The sequence below is a fragment of the Callionymus lyra genome, chromosome 3, assembly GCF_982586985.1.
Source record: "Callionymus lyra chromosome 3, fCalLyr1.hap1.1, whole genome shotgun sequence".
NCBI classification, from domain to species: Eukaryota; Metazoa; Chordata; class Actinopteri; order Syngnathiformes; family Callionymidae; genus Callionymus; species Callionymus lyra.
This window is the reverse complement of record NC_141820.1, coordinates 11,648,933-11,669,354: the sequence shown is the minus strand read 5'-3', so window position 1 is coordinate 11,669,354 and position 20,422 is coordinate 11,648,933. Positions and strand designations below refer to the sequence as shown.

General features: G+C 36.4%; 1 protein-coding gene across 1 annotated transcript in view; it reads right to left on the bottom strand.

The window, feature by feature from the left end:
- LOC148083269 (teashirt homolog 1-like) overlaps positions 1 to 16,399 on the bottom strand; it is a 37,640-nt gene extending 21,241 nt beyond the window's left edge. The window contains exon 1 of the mRNA XM_087786435.1: positions 15,456 to 16,399. Coding sequence (XP_087642561.1) covers positions 15,456 to 15,495 — 40 coding nt within the window. The 5' untranslated portion in view covers positions 15,496 to 16,399. The remainder of the gene's footprint in view (positions 1 to 15,455) is intronic.
- Positions 16,400 to 20,422: the final 4,023 nt, after the last annotated feature.

Sequence of the window (20,422 nt, the reverse complement as noted above, 5' to 3'; positions counted from 1 at the left end):
CTTTTACTTGTGGAACAAACATCGAGGCGTTGCTAGATTCCAGTGTCGTGTCGAACGATACGAACTCGGACTTGGAGTCTAAACTGTCTACGCTCGTACTGTAAGCAACGTCCATTATTATTCGCTCTCGTTCGGGGCTTCCCCTCCGATGACATAAGCAATGTGGGAATCAAAGTTTTGACAAGAACGCCAACAAAATAAGCCTTGCAGGCAGAAGTGAACTTTTCTTTTCCAGCTTCATCTTTTATTTTAAATCTTTCAAAAGTTGATTCAGTGAATGCTTTGTCATTTTTCTTTAAATCCTGTTAAACTATTCTCTAAACTCATGTTCCGGGGGCCAAATTTGACTGGCCAAGTTATTTTTTGTGGCCCACCAGATGGATGTCTCAAAATAGATAGATCAATAGATACTTTTATCCATTCAGACAAACATCCATAAATATTATGGCTGTGTATTGGTAAGAATGTGTGACGATATGATATATTGCAATACTGTAGGAGCAACTATATATTGTTTCTTTTTAAAAAAAACTACTTTTTCTGGCTTTTACAACAAAGAAATGAGCAAATAATTCCCTAATCAAATGTGAAAGTGCTTGTAGAAAAGTGCTTTATTAACATATATAACATATATATAACCTTTGAAATAAAATTTTATTGTTTATTTATTTGCTATTTTTGGAAAGAAATCATTTGATATATGATAAAAATGATTAAAAAGTAATTTAGTAAAGCATTTAACGGTGTTATGACTAAACTAAACTTGTTAAACGTGTTTTTTTTGTCATCATTGATCGTTTGGTGAATTTAGATTTAGCACAAACTCTCCATTTATTGGATCGAGGAAGATTTCAAGGATAAAGTCCACATTAACACACTAAGAAGAAAGTTTGTTTTACTTTCATGCAGTCGATTGACAGTTTCTGTCGTCTCTACAGAACAGCAAAGTCAACTGCTTCGTCTTTCTCGTTTCTTCGATCTGCTCATATTCTTTTTTCTTGATACGTGTTTAGATGCTTAATAAACTTAGTGGTGTTGAATCTTCTAGTGTGATTTCTCCTCCAAACATCCGCAAGCATTTTCACTGCTACTGCGAGATACTGTTCCATGGGCGCACCCTAAATATATATATTTAATTATTTTAAATATCGATACAGTGCTACTTAATGTCTGAATGATATTGCGATATAATTATATCGGTATTTTCTTACAACCCTAATAAATACTAAATAAATAATGTAAAAACAATCAATCAAATAAATACTTACAAAACCTATAAAAAAGACATAAATAAATCATTCAAGAGTCGCTAACAAAAAGTAAAAAGTACATGCCAAGCATGAGATATTTGTTGTGGTACCTTATGGTATAATTACAAAGTAGTCTCAAAACCTATATTAATTTTGTTTTTGATAGTCCGACCTATAAAGATGATGGTGTTTAAGATAAGAGAGGGATTATGAATTACATTGGTAAATAAAAAACTATAAAAAGAGATACTTGGGGTAAATTCAACCTAAAAGAATGAAACGACAATATCAAAACCATACTTCCTGTTTGGTTAATGTATATTTCATTGACCCGCGACTTCAATTGCTTAAGGATTTTGGCCCCTTGTGTGTCTGAGTTTGGAGTTTAAAGTTAGTTTAAGATTCAGGTATGACAAGAAGAATTTATAATAAGCTTCATTTCCAACTTTTATCCCGGCCCCTTTTCAAAGTAAGAAAAAAAAAAAGTTGAGCTTTCCCGGAGAATGGAGCGGACCTCGCCAGACCCTCGGTTCGGTCAGTGAGTGACGAGAAAGACATACTGACACTAAAGCCGTTCTCGAGTCTCTCGCTCGACCCCCCGCCGCTCTTTATGAGACAGACGACTTAGACGGACGGAGCCAAGCTTTACTCCCCCCCCTGTGATTGTCACTGTCTGAAACTAAACTGGGGCTCAGGGAAGATTTGAGTGGAAATTTTCGGGGGATAGCATGTGGTGTTGTTGAATTGATCTCCAGACACTATATCCCCTTTCAGCTGCCCATCAAGTGGCACGCTGAGGCAGACGACGGCTAAGTGATTACTCCGCGTAACCTCCAGCAAACCTGTGTTGTTTGTGTCGTTTTTAAACAAAAAAAATACAAAATACTTTGTGGACGTTAACGGGATAAAAGGATAAACGGGAAAATCCGCCACAGATGCTTTAGGATCTGTCGGGATTTCGCCAATTGCGAATGATTATGAGCCTCATAATGCTACTTTTTCTTAGCTACAGTCCAGATTTTAAGTCATTAAATAGATTTAGCCAAACTCAGAACACCTTTATTTAGATTCAAAATAGGGCAAGGATGTTAGCTTTCGACATCCAGCCGTAGAATGTTCAAGTTAGATCTAGTTTGCCTTCGATCTCACGTAAAAACAGTCGCGATTTTGATTGAATCTTAAGTCTTCTTTACATTGATTTGGATATTTCGCTTTTTTTTCCCCAGTCGTAAAGGTTCACAAAGAGTCGTAGGAAGATAAGTAGACGAGGATGAAGAAAGAGATTAATGATGGCGAGTTTCGAAAAAAAAAAAAAAAAGGACTTGAAAGAAAAAAGTTAGCGGCCAAAACCCCTCCCCCCTTCCACCAACCCCTTCTCTAAAATGAGGAGGACGAGATAAAGATGAAGCGCTAGAGGGAGAAAAGATGAGACAGATAGCGGTATACAGAATGACCTTCCCTCACGCCCGCTGACGAAAAAGAAAGAAAGAAAAAAAAAGAAAAAAAAGCATTGTCTCTTAACTGTATCCATTCCCAGATGGCTTATCTTGCTCCGAGCTGGAGTCCAAAAACTGTTAATCATTGCTTCTCAACTCACCTTATCAGTTTAAATAAACACTCTTGGGGATGAGAAATTTCCACAACGTCGGACTCTCATCTGCTATTGCTCGACTGTTTTTTTTTGAATAATGTTAAAAATGAGCATTTATCGTCCGTAGCATTAGCCAAACGTTAGCTTGAAACGTGAAAGAAACGTTAAACTCAAGCACTAAATAGACAGAAGCAAACCACTTCAAAACAAATTAGACTTGTTTACCAAATTTTAAATATGTCGTATCATCAACGATGTATTGTGATACTGTAGTAACAAGGATATATGTGTAGTATTGTCGAGTACTTGACTCTGGTGTTGTAGAATTTACAGACCACATGACTCTTGACGAAATATGTCCAAACATCAGCTTTAAAAGCTACTGGAGTCAATGTATCCTCTCGCACTCAGTCATCGCTAGGATCTTGCAGGATTTCATTCCTTCTTTAGCTGCGTAGGACGTAATTACTGCTGCCATGTAGTGGCCGGAAGTTTAATTGCAACACTAAAATAACCAAAGGCTGTTTAAAAAAAAAAAATCGAATCGATTGATTTTATACACGTATCATTGAAATATAAATTTAAAAATATTTAATTTTAATAAAATTTGATTCAAAAGTCAAATAAAATAAACATTTTTACAGCATTACGTAAAAATTAATTACAATATATGGACTTCTTTTTTTTCTAGGTTTTAATTTGTCCAAACATCAGCTTTAAAATCTACTGGAGTCCACTGTATCCTCTCGTCCTCAGTCATTACCGTCATCTTGCGGGGTTTCGATTGTTCCTTAAGCAATGGAGAAGGCTAGACTGCTGCTATCTAGCCGCCCGGAATTTAATTGCAACACAAAAATGAACAAACGCTGAATATATGCTCCTGAATTGTAACCAAAAATATAATTATAACATAAAAAAAACATAAAAGAGCCATGATGAAAATATAATATGATTTGAAAGCAGAAAAAGTGCTGTTGAATGTCTTTGCACCGATAAATCGCAATATATTTTTCAAAGAACTTGTTTATCTATTACTTTGTGTATTTTCTATTTACAGCATTCTCGAGTATCTGAACAGAAACAATTGATTTGCAGAGCAGGAATCCCGGCAGCTTAATTTGACGCAGCACACGGCTCTGTTTACTTTAGAAATACTCCAGACACAAGTGGAACTATTTGCTCGCTGCAGATCTGGATCAGGATTACATGTTTACAAAAGAAACTCGAACATTCCAATCTGCTTCTCCGTGTCACCGAATTCATTTGCAAGTTGAAAAAAAGAAAAAGAAAAAAGAAACTCTTTTCTTGAAGAAACAGCTGGAGGTTCTCGGGCAACAGACATCTGTGCTACAGCACAGTTTAATCAGCAGTTAACAGAAACGCAGAGGGAGTCGTTGGCCCATTGTAAATCAATGACCAAAATAATTGCTAATACACTGGCTATTGATCAGCGAGGCCAGACACGCTCGCTTTTGTAGGGCGAGTTCGGGACTAACTAACACGGTGACAAGGGTAAAGTACGCAAGATGGAGCCGACGGGGATGAAAAGTTACAATTTGACACAAGATTAAATCTACCACTTTAAAACTACCATCCTATAAACAGCCGTTGAAACACAAGTTTCTGATATGTTACGTCATTTTTGTTGAAAAAGAAATGAAAAAAAGAATCAGGAATACTCTGATTATAAGATTTGTGTTCTGTAACCGCTGAAACAAGTTTATTCTTGTTATTGTTGTTTTCTTATTTTATAAATTTAACAACAAATAATTGGTGAATTACAATAGCTTATAATAATGAGTACAGAGTTATTTAAGGAGAAAAGAAGGAAGACAATTTGAGTCAAAAGTATGTATATTTCTTTTGGAAAAAAACCACCAAAGTAACAACAACTGACTGAATTGTATGTATGCTAGCGCTTATTAGCATGCTAGCGCTTATTAGCATGCTAACGCCACATTCTCCATTAAATTGAAGTCTTAGATTACAAACACATGCGCCTGAATGTTTAAATGTGCAACTGTTGTTTCAAATTTAAAGTTTCTAAAATTTCATGAATATCACTGATGATTAGGCGAGGGAAGTTTAGTTTCTTTATTGAGTGGAAGTATCGAGTTTATATTCAAGTCAACATTGTGTATAACAGGTAGTAGTGTTGGCATGACAACAGTAAACAATTAAATCTTTGTTACATATGGGAAAATTAGGAAGTATAGCAATGGTTCTATTTTTTAAGACATTTTTTGTTTACTTTTTGAATAATTTAATTCAATATTTTATAAAAAACAACTACTTGCTATCTATGTATCTATCTATGTATCTATCTATCTATAGTGAGTATAAATATTCTTTTTTATATTTTCTAAAAATGTTTGCACATATAGTTTGATGTTTTAACTTCAATAATTATCAAGCACAATATTAAATGTTAATTGAACTTTTTAAATAAAAAAATTACATTAGCTACAAAATAAAAAAAAATGAATTAAGAACATTTATTTTATTGGAATTAGAAAAAAAGTCAATCATTTTTTTAAATATTCAAGTCAACCTTTCACCATAGAAATAATTGAATTCAACGCTGGAAAAGGTACATTTTAAATAACAATAAATAAAAAAAAATTCAAGATTTAAAATGTTCAATCATTCAATATTCTGACAGCGCTGATATACTTCCATAGACACGCCTTTAACTAATGTAAATAACGATTATATTGAAGCGAGAGTCGAAGCATTAAAATGAAATGATCCTCATAGCACAAGAGACCGGATCATAATAACCACACGCAAACACGTTGCACATCTTAAACGTTGATCTGTAATTAGAATCGTAATAACAATAATACGGAAAAAGATGACGCAGTTTCCGAGACCAGCGTGCAAAACGCAGAAATCTAATCCAACTAAAATGATTAGATCAAAATTGCTTTGCTTTGCACAAATTAGATCAGAGCGGCAGCAGCAGACACTGACTAACTCATAATAACAGAGTCTGTTGCAGTAAATCAATCATGCAAGGACACGCTTGAGACATTCAGTCACACTGGCCCGTCTGCAGCGAAAACAATGACTGCCCAGTCACTTCCACAAACTGCGTGACGCAGGCGTCGAACCACAGAAAACCTTCGTCAAATGTCAAAAGAAATATGTTTATCGAAATAAATATCTGCATCTTTTGATCACCGGTGATTTATAGTCTCTTCACCAGGTTACGTCAAACTCAATTATAAAAGAGGCCAAAATATTTTCACAGCGTTAGTACCGGGCCGAAACAAAATGTCAATTTACCAAACTTTCGCAAAGAAGAAAGTACAACTATGACCATCTCAATTGTTTCTGTGTTTGTTATCCTCCACCATAAGTTATATCGTCATAGGAATACTCCGTATAGTATATAACATATAGTATACAATATATAGTATACATACGATACAGCGACAACGATACAATACATCGCGATAATGTAGTAACAAGGATATATGTGTAGTATTGTCGAGTACTTGACTCTGGTGTTGCAGAATTTACAGACCACATGACTCTTGACGAAGTCGTAACTGCTTTCATTTGTTTTCAAACCAAAATATGTCGAAACATCAGCTTTAAAAGCTGCTGGAGTTGACTGTATCCTCTCGTCCTCAGTCATTGCTGTGATCTGGCGGGATAAACCGAGGACGTAATAACTTCTGCCATCTTTCTCGAATTGTTTAATTTTATACACTTATTATTGAAATATAAATTATAAATAACTATTATTTAAAGGTCATTAAGATATACATACAGTGTTTTTAAACATTTCTTTTACAGTATCATGTCAAAATAAATTGAAATAAATCGAATTTTTCACTAGTTTTCTTTGAAAATAAAAACTGACACTAAAACTTATTTATAATATTATAATACAATATTGAACAGCAAAGCTAACATTCGCTGTATTGATTATATTATATTTCAATCACATGACTCGTCTCTCATTGGTCAAGGGACCTAAAAACAGAAAGTCTTCTCTCCATTTAAAAGAGATGCTTGAAAGCGTAGACCTCCTTCTCCATAATAACATTATTTGTTTTGGCGCAGGAGTTAAAAAATCCAGGCTTCCCTCCTTCCCCTGAACCCACCGTTAAGCTTGCGGATGGATTTACCTCACGGATGCAGATGCTGATGCTTCTACATCACCGGGTGGTGATGCTTTAATTCCTGCATATTTTCACTGTTTTTTTTCCCTTCTCCTCCTCTCTCTCTCTCCTCAGCACAAGAGCATTCATCCATCTTCATTTGTCACTTCACCTCCATGAAGACGAGGAGTAGCGGTGCAAGTGTTGCGGCTTTGATTTCCTGGAGGCCCAGTGGCTCTGACGGGAGATGCAAATTCAAGTCTGGGTGTAGCAGAGTGTGGGATAGCAAATCTACTTCAGTCAATGTCACCTGTTAATGACACTTTACACGCCAGGCAGTATCGCGGGGATCAGAGGCTTCTGAGTACACACAAGCTCACGTTCGCTCAGCGACGGAGAACTGCTCTTTCGTCGTACTCTTGCACGTTTATACGTTTTAACTCAAAGTGTTTTACTATTCAAACAGCTTCTTCAAGCCTCTTTTAGGAACTCTGGTTTCCTCACGTTGTTCAAATACGATACAGTACACAATGCTGTTGATTTTTCAATATTATTCTTGTATATATATGACTAAAACATTTCATAATTTGTCGTTTTAAATACTCATTGAGTATCTTTTGTAGGGGTGTTTTGCCGATAATCTGGCAATATGACACGTATTATGATACAAGGGCACGATACGATGTATTGTGATACTATCGTAACAAGGATATACGTGTAGTATTGTCGAGTACTTGACTCTGGTGTTGCAGAATTTACAGACCACATGACTCCTGTTTGTTTTGAAACCAAAATATGTCCAAAGCATCAGCATTAAAATCTGTTGGAGTCGACTGTATCCTCTCGCCCCCAGTCAAATTCCTTGTTCCTTTAGCTTCAGAGGATGTAATAACTGCTGCCATCTTCTCTTTTTATATATATATACATCGCTAAAGTGTTGTTGGATATATATAATAAAATACAGTGAAGAAAAAAACATTGCGATATTTCGGTGCATCCGTGTTTTCTCACACCCTGGACTGTATGAATGGCTTATTGTGATAATGAATTCTCTACATAAACAATAGACCAACATATACTGAATCTCTTAATTAAGTTGATTCTGCTACATCAAGACCAACATGGAGTGGTTTAAGTTGAGATACATCTCAATATAAAAATGTATATAAAAAAACGTTAAATGAGAGCGTAAATGAAGTTTTTCCGCAATTTATGTTTTACAAATAAGAGTCTGAGGCAGACATGTAAAACCTATGATGTCTACAACCATTAAGAGTAAAAGTAAAAATGTTTGGTGAAGGATAAGAAACAAGAAGTTAATACTTTAAATCATAACCTTGAAAATGAAAAGACAACATCAGTGTTGCAGACAGTTTGGTAGATATACAATTGACCCCCCTTTTCTTACTTTTTGGGGTTAAAAATGTGTTGCACTTGTGTTGGACTTTGTGTTTGACGCATGTTGTCAAGGGTGTCCCGTCCCCGTCTGCATTTTGGTAACTTGGTTATCATCCAAAATTCATCAGAAACCGATGAATAAATAAAAACAGCAAAAAGGTCAACTTTTGTCATTTGCATCCTGTGTCAAAGTCATGCCGGTGACGACAATTTCTACAGCTTGTCGACATCTTGTAGTAACAAGGATATATGCGTAGTATTGTCGAGTACTTGACTCTGATGTTGCCGTATTTGCAGACCACATGACTCTCGATGAAGTCGTAACTACTTTCATTTGTTTTGGAACCAAAATATGTCCAAACATCAGCTTTAAAAGCAGCTGGAGTCGACTGTATCCTCTCGTCCTCAGTCATCAAAAAATACAAATGAAAAAAAACAACTTTAACTCCTAACTTTGATGTGCCAGAATAAACTGGACGAAGACATAGAGATCCATTCTTTATACTTTGGATTGGCAGTACTACATGCTATAGTAGCGATCGCTCGATGGGGCGTCATGAAACAGCTGATGATGTATCACGATGCTGCGTTTTCATTTTGAAAGATGGTTTGCCCGGTTTCATTGGATTAGTAGTTTATACCAAAAGATAATAAAGCAGAGAGTGACATCTAGTGGTCTTTCAAAACGAAGACACTGTATTACGATACCTCATCAACTGTTTCATGAAGCCTCATCAACATATCACTACCATACAGTATAGCTAACAATAAGCATATTAGCCAAGGCTAAGAAAACATACTTCTTATAATTTGTAGTTATTATCATATACGTATTATTATTATTATTTATACCTTTGATTGGCTGTACTACATGCTATAGTAACGATCGCTCGATGAGGCGTCATGAAACAGTTGATGAGGTATCATGATGCGGTGTCTTCATTTTGAAAGATGTTTTTTCCAGGTTTCATTGGATTAGTAGTTTATACCAAAAGATAATAAAGCAGAGAGTGACATCTAGTGGTCTTTCAAAACGAAGACACTGTATTACGATACCTCATCAACTGTTTCATGAAGCCTCATCAACATATCACTACCATACAGTATAGCTAACAATAAGCATATTAGCCAAGGCTAAGAAAACATACTTCTTATAATTTGTAGTTATTATCATATACGTATTATTATTATTATTATTATTTATACCTTGGATTGGCTGTACTACATGCTATAGTAACGATCGCTCGATGAGGCGTCATGAAACAGTTGATGAGGTATCACGAGGCGATGTCTTCATTTTGAAAGATGATTTTTCCAGGTTTCATTGGATTAGTAGTTTATGCCCAAAGATAATAAAGCAGAGAGTGACATCTAGTGGTCTTTCAAAACGAAGACACTATCATACCTCAGCAACTGTTTCATGAAGCCTCATCAACACTATACAGTTTAGCTAACAATAAGCATAGCCAAGACTAAGAAAACATACTTCTAATAATTTGTAGTTATTATCATATACTTAATATTATTATTTATACTTTGGATTGGCTGTACTACATGCTATAGTAGAGATAGCTCGATGGGGCTTCATGAAACAGCTGATGAGGTATCACGATACGGTGTCTTCATTTTTGAAAGATGTTTTTTCCAGGTTTCATTGGATTAGTAGTTTATACCGAAACATAATAAAGCAGAGAGTGACATCTAGTGGTCTTTCAAAACGAAGACACTGTATCATGATACCTCATCAACGCATCACTACTATATAGTATAGCTAACAATAAGCATATTAGCCAAGGCTAAGAAAACATACTTCTAATAATTTGTAGTTATTATATTATATTATTATATTGCCAAACATGCAACAACTGTATAAAACCGTTGCATTCAAGGACCCTCGCCATCTCACGTAAACGACCCCATAACTCGAGGGCCACCTCCCCGAACCCTGCAGTTGTGAACCGAAGCCACGCGCAAAGACTCGACGAACACACTTGATTATATCAAGGCACTTCGCCGACGTGACACCTCAGGCGAATTTGTCTGCATTCATCGGCAGGGTCCTGTCAACCGATCCGTCAGCAACCTGGATAATTAGGGAGCGCGGTTAACGAAGCCGTCGCCGGGGAAAAAAAAAAAAAAAAAGAGGGGGAACCCGACTCCTCCTCAGCCATCCTCAAGTCATAATTAAGAAACTCCTTTTGAAAGGAAGAAGTGGCAGTAAAAAGAGTCTATTTAGGCGGGCGGGTGACACCGGGGGAGTCGTGTGAACGCCGGAGCGCCTGCTTTTCTCCGTTGACATCCGCGATTTTTGGTTTGATCACCGTGATGATAAGTGACTATATGTCGGTGGAATAATTCCATATTGCAGCCGCGTGTCATGTCACCGGAGACTAACTAGGAGTTAGTATCAATAAGTTAACTTTCTCTTCAAACATCTGGAACCGATTTCTTCACGTCGTCGTCGTCGATGCTCTCGGTGGTGAATAACGATGGAGTTCACCTCTATTATGAAGGTAGAAGACAAAGAGTCGTGACAGGAAGTGTCACGTCATGGTCGTGTTCAGGTGTCAATCACTCCGCTTTTTTCCCGCCATCACCCGCTCTAAATCTGTCAGGAAGCTGTCAGGCCAGATGAAAATCGTGATCCGCACATTGACATTGAGCCCAGACTTTTTTTCTTTTAATTCCATAAACATCTTTTAGAAAACTAATAAGCACAGATTACACAAAAAGGAAATTAAAGATGAAGTTAAGGGTTTATTTAATCTTCATTCTAACCATCGTTTGTTCACAATAGTGCGTCTGTTGACAAAATAGATGTCACTCGAGATCACACGCCGCAATAAATAGATTTTGGTCAAGAACATTGTGTACCTAATAATTCATCTTTGAAGGGGATTAATAACAGATAAGGTCGGGGATGAGAAAGCAACTTATCAATAATTCAGATTTTTATCATTATAAGATGCATCTTATCTCCATCGTATATTTCCTTTTTAATTTGTGTGGCCCCTTTGATCCCTTGATGCGGCCCCTGGGGTTTCTAAAAGAAAAAAAGGCAGATTTGGGGAAAATAAATTGACGTGAATTAATAATATCTATTTTATTGATAATGATTCATTTTATTGAATTAGAAGTTCAACGAGTATTCTTTTAACGAGTACATTTAGTTCCTCCGCTGACATTTCAATGAATCCAAAATGTTTTTCAAAGAGAAAAGTAACAGATTCAAACCAGACCTTCATCCAAATTGAAAAGTGGCCTTTTTTTTCCCCCTGTTCAATGTTTTGATTTGTCTAAATTATCTTTTTCCATTTTTGTACGATCGATTTTACTGGACTAATGGCTTTGCTGGCTTAGATTTTGTTAGTCAGTGTGATTTACGCAGGGAACTAGTATTGAAGCAATACCTGTATCAAATATTAAACAGCCCTTTATTTATATTTGTATGCCCTTTAAATCATATTTTTTATCATAGTATGTTTATGGTTTATATTTCAATAAACTGTTCATTAAATGAATCATTAAAATGCTTTTTTTTTTTCTAATTTTTGCAATTCAACTTGGCCTATAGAGGGCATTATGCCCCTTCTCAAGCTAAAGGTGCAATGACTGAGGACAAGAGGATACGGTCAGCTCCAGCAGCTTTCAAAGCTGATGTTTTAGATATATTTCAGGAAGTGAAAGCAGTTACGACTTCGTCAAGAGTCATGTGGTCTATAAATACTGCGAGGGTCAAGTACTACCGACAATACTACATCATATATTGTATTGTGATACATATTATATCGCCGGATTCTTGCCAATACATATCCCAACAGGGTAACCGTCCTCAATGGCTCTTTACACGATAAACATTGTCGACCAAGTTATCATGATTTGACTCAAGTAAAAGTCAAACTTTCACATTATGAAGTTGAAAATATATACAAGAAGAACAAAAAAAAAGGTATAATTCGGCAGTATTTGCGCTTGATTTACAAAACAACATCTGGAAGAAAGAGCAGACACCAGTGTCGTTCGTTGACCAGACACAAAGCAAAAAATATGAAGCAAAAAAAGAGAAAAAAAGAAAGGATCCTGGAAATGACGACAAATGACTGCAGCAAAAATCTCTGCTGCTCAAATTGCACCGCACTGAACTCAACTGCCAAAACTAACAGATGCGGTAATGCGGTTCCAAATGAAAGAACACTGATGTATTGTCACTGGTCATAAAGCAGATAGGTTGCAGCGCCATTAAAGGGTATAAAATCATCACTGTGACTGATGAAACGGAGCCCCGTTTCAAAATGGCAACACAAAGAGCCATCGAAAGCTCTTCCCTCTGAGGAGCAACATTTCTGCGCGACTCCAGAGTGACAAATCGTGATTGTGTAAACATCTATCCATGCATTAAAGTGCAACAACAACAACAACAAGAACCCCTCTTTTTTCCAGGAAAGATTTTTTTTTTTAGGTTCGTGTTAATGTCGGGACAAAACATCCGTCACGAAAAGCAGACGAATCAATATTCAAATTGAAGGGCTTTTGCTCACACGCCTCAATGACGGAATGAAGGAAACAATACTTTTTTTGGGGGGGGTTTTGAATGATATCTGGACTAGTTTCACGTTTGCAGGCTTCAAACACATTTCTCTCCATCCATCACTAAAGCCTCGCGTCAATTAGAAATTACAGCCCCACCGAGTTCAAAGTCTTTCCCGTCACAACCTTGATTAAGTCTGCTTAACCTCACATTTCCACCGCCTGCTTAACATTCTACAGCTGTTTTATTCGGCTTTGGTCATTACCGCATGAACTTCAAAGGGCTTCCTCACTCCGTCATTTTAGAAAATGCCCGTCAATCACGCTCGTCTAACCCAGAGGACATCAAATGGATCTCGCCGAAAAAAAACACACTGCGATTCTTCTGCAAGTCCGGTCGACTTAACCGGGACAAGCAAGCAGCACAAGACGAGCTGTGGAGGGAAAAGTTGCTAATCCTGTCTAAACGGTGACCTCACTTTTCTGAAAATATGTAATTATTTATCTGCCGAGCAAATACGAAACCGAGGGTGTAAACAGATGGATCATCAATTGTTACTTAAAAAGAGTGAGGTTTACCTCAAAAGTACTGGCCCTGGTTTATCCAGGGATTTCATGCTAACACTTTTGTTTATCTCGACCCATGTGATGGATCTTGGGGGATGTACACAGCAAGATGGACACCACAACAAACACACAAAACAATTAAGTAAAATAGAAAAATGGGTATTTTATATCAACCTACTAATGATCGAACCGATACATAAATCTATTTACACATTAGTAATAAAACCCCATGTTTTTTTTTAAACCAAACATCTGTTTGATGTTAAAACTTTGTTGATACATTTGTAGATTAATGAGCGATATTGTTAAATCGGGTCATTTAAAAGACGTAACCATGGGGACGCCATGATCACATGACAAAGATGTGTTATCATCAGATTTATGGACTCAGAATCATAACCTACAAACAAGTGTAAATAAATTATTAACATTATATACAGTACATGATAGATCCTTATGAACCTGTGTTTTATAATAGTAACATATTTTGATTAAATGCCAACTTTACAATGTATAATTCACACACAAGTGTTCATAAACAGAATAATTAATACTATCATCACGTTCGGCTGTTAAATCAACTACGGTTTCAAGGACTTAATGTAGTTATTATGACATGTTTCCTTCGTGTACTAGCGAACAATGAGAGTGTCAAGGAATGTTCGAAACAATAGTGTTCGTCAAATCATCTTTAAACTACCAGGTCATGAGCGGAATCGATACAAAAAAACAAAAGACTTCAATGGCGACAATCCTGAGAAGGTGCGACAACAACACAACAAATACATCAAAAGATCCACAGCAAGCTTCGTGTGACTATAGTTATCAGTTTAAATAGGATCAACTACTAGGATAACACGGTTCCACCAACTAAACCAATATATATTTTTGCCTAAAAAACACTTTACACATGTTTCTAGATACAAGTTGAATCTGATGGTGACACATACATAACTTTAGACCTTAAAATGTACCCGAAAAATACATGATATCGAGTCAAAACAGTGCTGGTAAGAACTACTCAATACCTCTCTCTGACAACTACTGCTGCTGACTTAAAAGTGTATTCGCTAGTTATTTATCTCACTTTTCATCAAAAAGTCACAGCTGAAAAACGGGTATAATGAACTCCATTATACTCCATTTCAACATTTATTTATAGTTTAGACTATGAAAGATTCAGTCGACGATAACAAGTCACGCCTCCTTGTTACGTGGTTAGATCATTGGTAAACACCGAAAAAAGGTCAGAGGTTTTAATCTCTAAAGCATCTTAGATTTGTTTCTAGTCGTACTTCAAGTGTGGATGTTGCTCCTGGTGCAACAACACATCTGTGCCAGCGACTTCATCAAACAACACTTTACACAGATGCCAGGTCAGGCCAACAGAGGTGAAGTCAACCACCCCCATAGTTCAAACCTCCCACAGTTCTCTGCGACTTCTTTTTTTCCTGAGATGCTCCTCTTGTGATCTCGCTGTACGCCTCAGTGCCCCCCACCCTACACCCCTACCCCTCACCCCTTCTTCCTCCCCCTAGTTCCCTCCCCCCGGGTTATTAATCGCTAACTATTTATCCCGCTTGAGAACTTTTTCTTTCAATTTGTCCTTTTTCTTTTTCTTCCCTTCCTCAACGGGGGCTTCTCTCTCTCTCTCTCTCTCATAATAAAAAAAAAGTTTATCTTTTGATAGCCGCGCATGCGCGTCTCTATGGTGAATGATTTACTGATGTTTATCAGGAATGAATAGATCAAAGGCAGTGGCATGACAGGCGATCAATCAAGCATCAAATCCAGGTTGACAATCCCAAAGCGGGGACACAAGAAAAAACCCTCAAAAAACACACCACTTTTTTTTTTTCTAAAGCTTTTTTTTTTTTTTCTACACATCAAAACAACTCGATCTTTGTTTCAAGAGAAGTTGTTTCTGTCACTAATAAAAGAGCGTTCACTTTAAACTTTTTCTTTTTTTTTTTTGGGTTAGTTTGACGAGGTGTCGTCACCGGGGCTCACCTGACGACCGCCGCGGCGCTTGCTGCTTCCTCCTCGGCATGCTGCTGCAGGACTTCCCGCTGGAGCTCTCATGCAGGAGGATCACCAACCGCGGACGAGCTGTGGGGAGGAAATCAGAGCCCGAAGCGTCTATGTGTGGCTCAGACAATAAATAATAATAAAAAAGTCTTGATCCTCCGATGCAACAAAAAAAAGAAAAAAGTCCTTCTTCCTTTTTCTTGTTCTGGTAGTTTTTATTCGTCACTATCCCTCGAAGCTTTTCTGATAACTTCCGCCGGACACCACAAACTCATCGCCGGCGTCGGATGTTTGTCCACGAGCGAATGACAGTTAGTAGTAGATGTTCCACAGTTTGAAAAATCGATTATTATTAATATTATTATTATTTGTGTTTTAAGAGTTTTCTTCCAAAAAAAAAAAAAGAACAAAAAAAACACTCCGGGATGAAAACGCCAGGTAGGAGCCCTTCGGGGGTCGTAACCCTCTCGCCACAGTCTCTTAAGAATAAGAAAAATACAAATAAACCAGGTTCACGAACCTGTTCGCCGGTGAGTCGCTTTTAAAAAGAAGGCGAAAGGAGAAGAAGAAGAAGAAGAAGAAGGAGGAGGAAAAAAAAAACCCCAACCGGGTTCGGTGTTGTTCGGCTGCTCACATGTAGCGCCGACTGCGAAATCCTCCAAACTCATCAGGGCATCATCTTGTCTCGCTCTTTGTTTTGTTTTTGTTGTTTTGTTTTTGTTTGTAAGATAAAAGAAGAGACGCGCGCGTCCGTGTTTTTCTTTCTCCAAATGTGCGCACGTCGGTTGATGCACGCCGGCTCTTTTTCCAGACAGCTCCAACTGATAGACAAGACACATCCAGCTGCCTCTCCGGGTTCTCCTTTTTACTCCACCCCTTCTCAAGCGTCACCCTGACAGCCAGAGCCCACCTGTCAATCGCTGCCTGGAAGGGCTCGAGGAACATGACAGCTTCCGGTCATCACAATAAAAGAAGTTTCTTCTCGAGGATTTAAAAAAAACTAATTCCGCGTCTATATTCACCTTTTTCTTTACATATCATTGTACAGAGAAATCATTTTTAAATCAACAAATAAACCACGAACTCACCGGATGATCGACTTGAAATTAAAATAAATATATTAAACTTCCGTCCAAGACTAGTTTTTTTTTTTGGGGGGTGGGGGGGTGACCTCTTTAAAAAAAAAAAAAGGACAAAAGAAGTTCCACAGATCGATTCGATACACCTTGTTGGAGTTTATCGTGAAGGGGAGGGGCTCTCAGGACAGATTACTGTGCGTCCTAACTACTAGTATTAAAGTGTTTATAAAGAGCGCACGGCGTTGATGATAAAAAAAAAGACGGACTTTATTCATTTGTGTGCAAAGAAAGCTGAAGGAAATCAACTTGTATTTTACTTTTTAAAATGTAAAGCTTCTCCGCATCGTGATGGAACGTTTTTTTGGATTTTTTAATTGCTACGGAGTCGTTGGTGAGTTTTTTTATTTTTATTTATTTATTTTATTAAATCAACCTTTTATTTTTCTCGGCTGTTCGTCTCTGCACCTCGGAGAAGTCCTACTACACGTAATGTTATAGTAAAAAGTAAGAAGAGTGATGGTAGTTATGGGGGTTTAAAGGAGAAGAAAGCACCGCCCCAACATCTGTCTGTCCCTGTCTGTCATCCGCAGTCTGTCCGCTGATTGATGGAGAGAGACGACGTCACTGACGCTCACAGACGGACAGACGGAGGAGAAAATAAAAGAAAAAAAAACGTGGATTTAAAATGATTAATTTCCCTTTTTCTTAACGTTTTTTGGAGGATTCATTTGTGTGCTTGATTATATAGAAAAGTAAAAATAAAAATAAAAATAAATATATATAGAGAGAGAATTAGACGAGTGGTTATTACTTTGTACTTGAAGCAACTAAAACACACAAAAAACGCTCACCATAGATGCACGAATATATACGTCCAAAAATTATATGTATATTTCTTGGGAGATTGAAGATTTCTGTAACCTATTTTTTAATACAATTAATCGACTAAGACCTTGACAATATATCAGACAAAACTGCAACTTTAACGCAATGTTTATATATAAGTAAGTAAGTAGGTAATATTTATATGTTTATTATATTATATTGTATTTATTTTCATCTTCTTTAAATTTACTTCATTATATTTTTCCTGTACTGTCATCACAGCAAACATATAACGTGATTGTCAAACTTTACAAATGTTCTGAATATATTATATATATATATATTCTGAAAATATTATTTATTATAAGTGATGTTTTTTTATTTAAGACATCGTGTGATCAGAAAATTAGTTTAATAACCAAAAACAGATAAAGCAAAACATATATATTTAATTCACATATGCATAAGAAAAACAATCGATGACAGAACAATAAAAATTAAATGTCAATGTAGCCTAAATAAATTAGTTTTTTAACGATAAAAACAAGAATATAAAACACATGACCAGCCAAGTAGACAGTGTAGGATCTCACCTCGGGCCAGCAGGGGGGGTCATGTGGTCCGACAAATGTTCTGCATCGAGGCTGAAACAATGAAACACGTTTTACAAGAAGAACGTGCAGGAAAAAAAACGTCGATTATTTACTATTTAAATCACCTTTAATCTCACTTAAATGTCAATAAGTACTTTAAATGAAACTAGTTAGTTAAAGCTTTTATAGTTGATAAATTAAACATGTATTAATGTATCAGGAAATTTAAAAACACACATTGTTAAACAATAAATAAGGGTTACCAGATCACTATGAGTTAATTCAATGAAAATAAAACTGAATTGAATGCAAAGCATCGCAGCTGAAAACATCTGCTTTATCAAGGTTCAACATCTGTACAGCGTCGCCCTTCGTCTGCCATAATATCAGTTTCACTTACTTCCTTCACTTCCTGTAGGTTCGACGACACACGAGGAGACGCCGAGCCTCTGCAGGTGAGGGACCTTGTTGGGAATATATACACAAAACAAGAATGTTTGGACGACATTTGTTGTACATCTTCAATTAACACACTTTTTATTTTTGATTCGATTTTGGTAGGAGTGGTGCAAAAAAAAACAACAACCCCATAATGACGTTAAACCAATTTACCTCTTTACACTCATGAATACATTCTGAAGTGGAGATTTTTTTTTTTTTGGCCTGTGGCAAAAGTGCCGGAGCTTGTTCTGCAGTCGTAAAAAAAAAAACCTTGAACATCACGGTTAGTTTTTTTTTTCTGCCGCAACCTCATGAGTCAGACTCTCAAATTGACTCTTCTTTTTTTTTTTTTTTTTCTCCCTCGTCACCATTCAGATAGTTTTAAACATTTCAACAGCTTATGATAATGTCTCTTCTCATAATCTTGAGTAATCTTCAATCAATGACGTCCCCTATCAGATACCCAGACACTCATCGACGGCGTGAATATAAGAATATATAATAAAAAAAGAAAGGGAAAAAAAAAATTAATAAAGCCGAGGCTCTAACTTTGACGTGTGCGATATCTTCCCATCTATCAGATAAGACGGCATAATTAAAATGCCAAGTGTGGTGAGCGAGGAGTTTTGATATTTTGAAGAGATTTACTTTCCCCGTGACTTGTTTAATGTGTAACCTTAAATGTGAAATGTTGGTGTAGTGTTTTGACAATGCAATTAAAGGTTCGTAATCCCCCACCTGTTTCCTTTTTTTTCTTTACTTTTGTCAGTTTGGACAAAGAAGTGTGAGATGCAAGTTTATTAAACTATGATGGTCTCACTGGAATTCCACTCATTCATTTTCTTTAACAGACAATTTCCCCAACTTTTAAATACAAATAATATAATTATATAATTTAATATGAGCAGCGAAAGCTAAGACAGTCGTTATGAATCACTTTTGAAATAAAAAAAACCCCTCTATTTTGTACCAATTTGAAGCAGCTTGAAAAAAAAAGCAGGATATCGTTGTTTCCCGGGTTCAAATACAAGCGTTTCCTGACAAGAAGACTTCTTCTCTTCCTCCTCCTCCCTTCCTTTTGTTGTCTCTGACACGTGCTCTCCAATTAGCATTCTTCAGCCATTAAGGAGGGAAAGAAGATGAAGCCGACAAATGTTCGACTCCCTTCTCTTTTCGCCGCTCATTGATGCCTTTCTATGATTATCGTGAACAACAATGTCAACAAGAACATCGGTTCACGATTACAGATAACAGGCTCCGGTTACAGAACTTGTGAGGAATATTTTATGAATCGGCAAAATGACGGTAAATCTCTTTACGGATAAAAAAAAAGAAAAAGTAATTAAATAAAATCTCTTCCTGTGTCAGAAAATGTGTTAAATTCTGTTTATTGTTTACACTTCATTTATTCATGACTTCTGCTGCTATTGCTCACGTAAATACATTATACTACAAATATATTTCCATATTAGTGTGTTTTTCATTAAGGAATACTAATTATAAAACTTAATAGGATCAAGGACCTAGTAAAATAAACCAACTATACATTGTCTTTGAAGAGAGAAAATATAAATATATTAGTAAATAATAATAGAAAAGATTTTCATGTATATTTTTGGGAAAGTTCTTGTTAGTATCTCAACTATTACTACTGCTACTTCTTCTTCCACTACTAAAACTACTGCTACTAAAACTATAATTATTAATGTGTATTATTTTTATTTCATAACAAACTAGTTACTTTAATATACTTGGACAATGGTGTTATCATAAAAGTTCACATTAGGACACACACACACACAACTACACACACACATAGAAACATGCACACATACACACATCAAAACATGCACACAGAAAAAAGGGACAGAAACACAAACTCAAACAGAAAAACACACAAATAAACAACAAGCTAACTTTCATGGAAACAACAATCTACTATTTGTAGCAACAACAAGCTAACAATCACACTAACAAGAAGCTAAAATTCATGGAAACAACAGGCTAACAA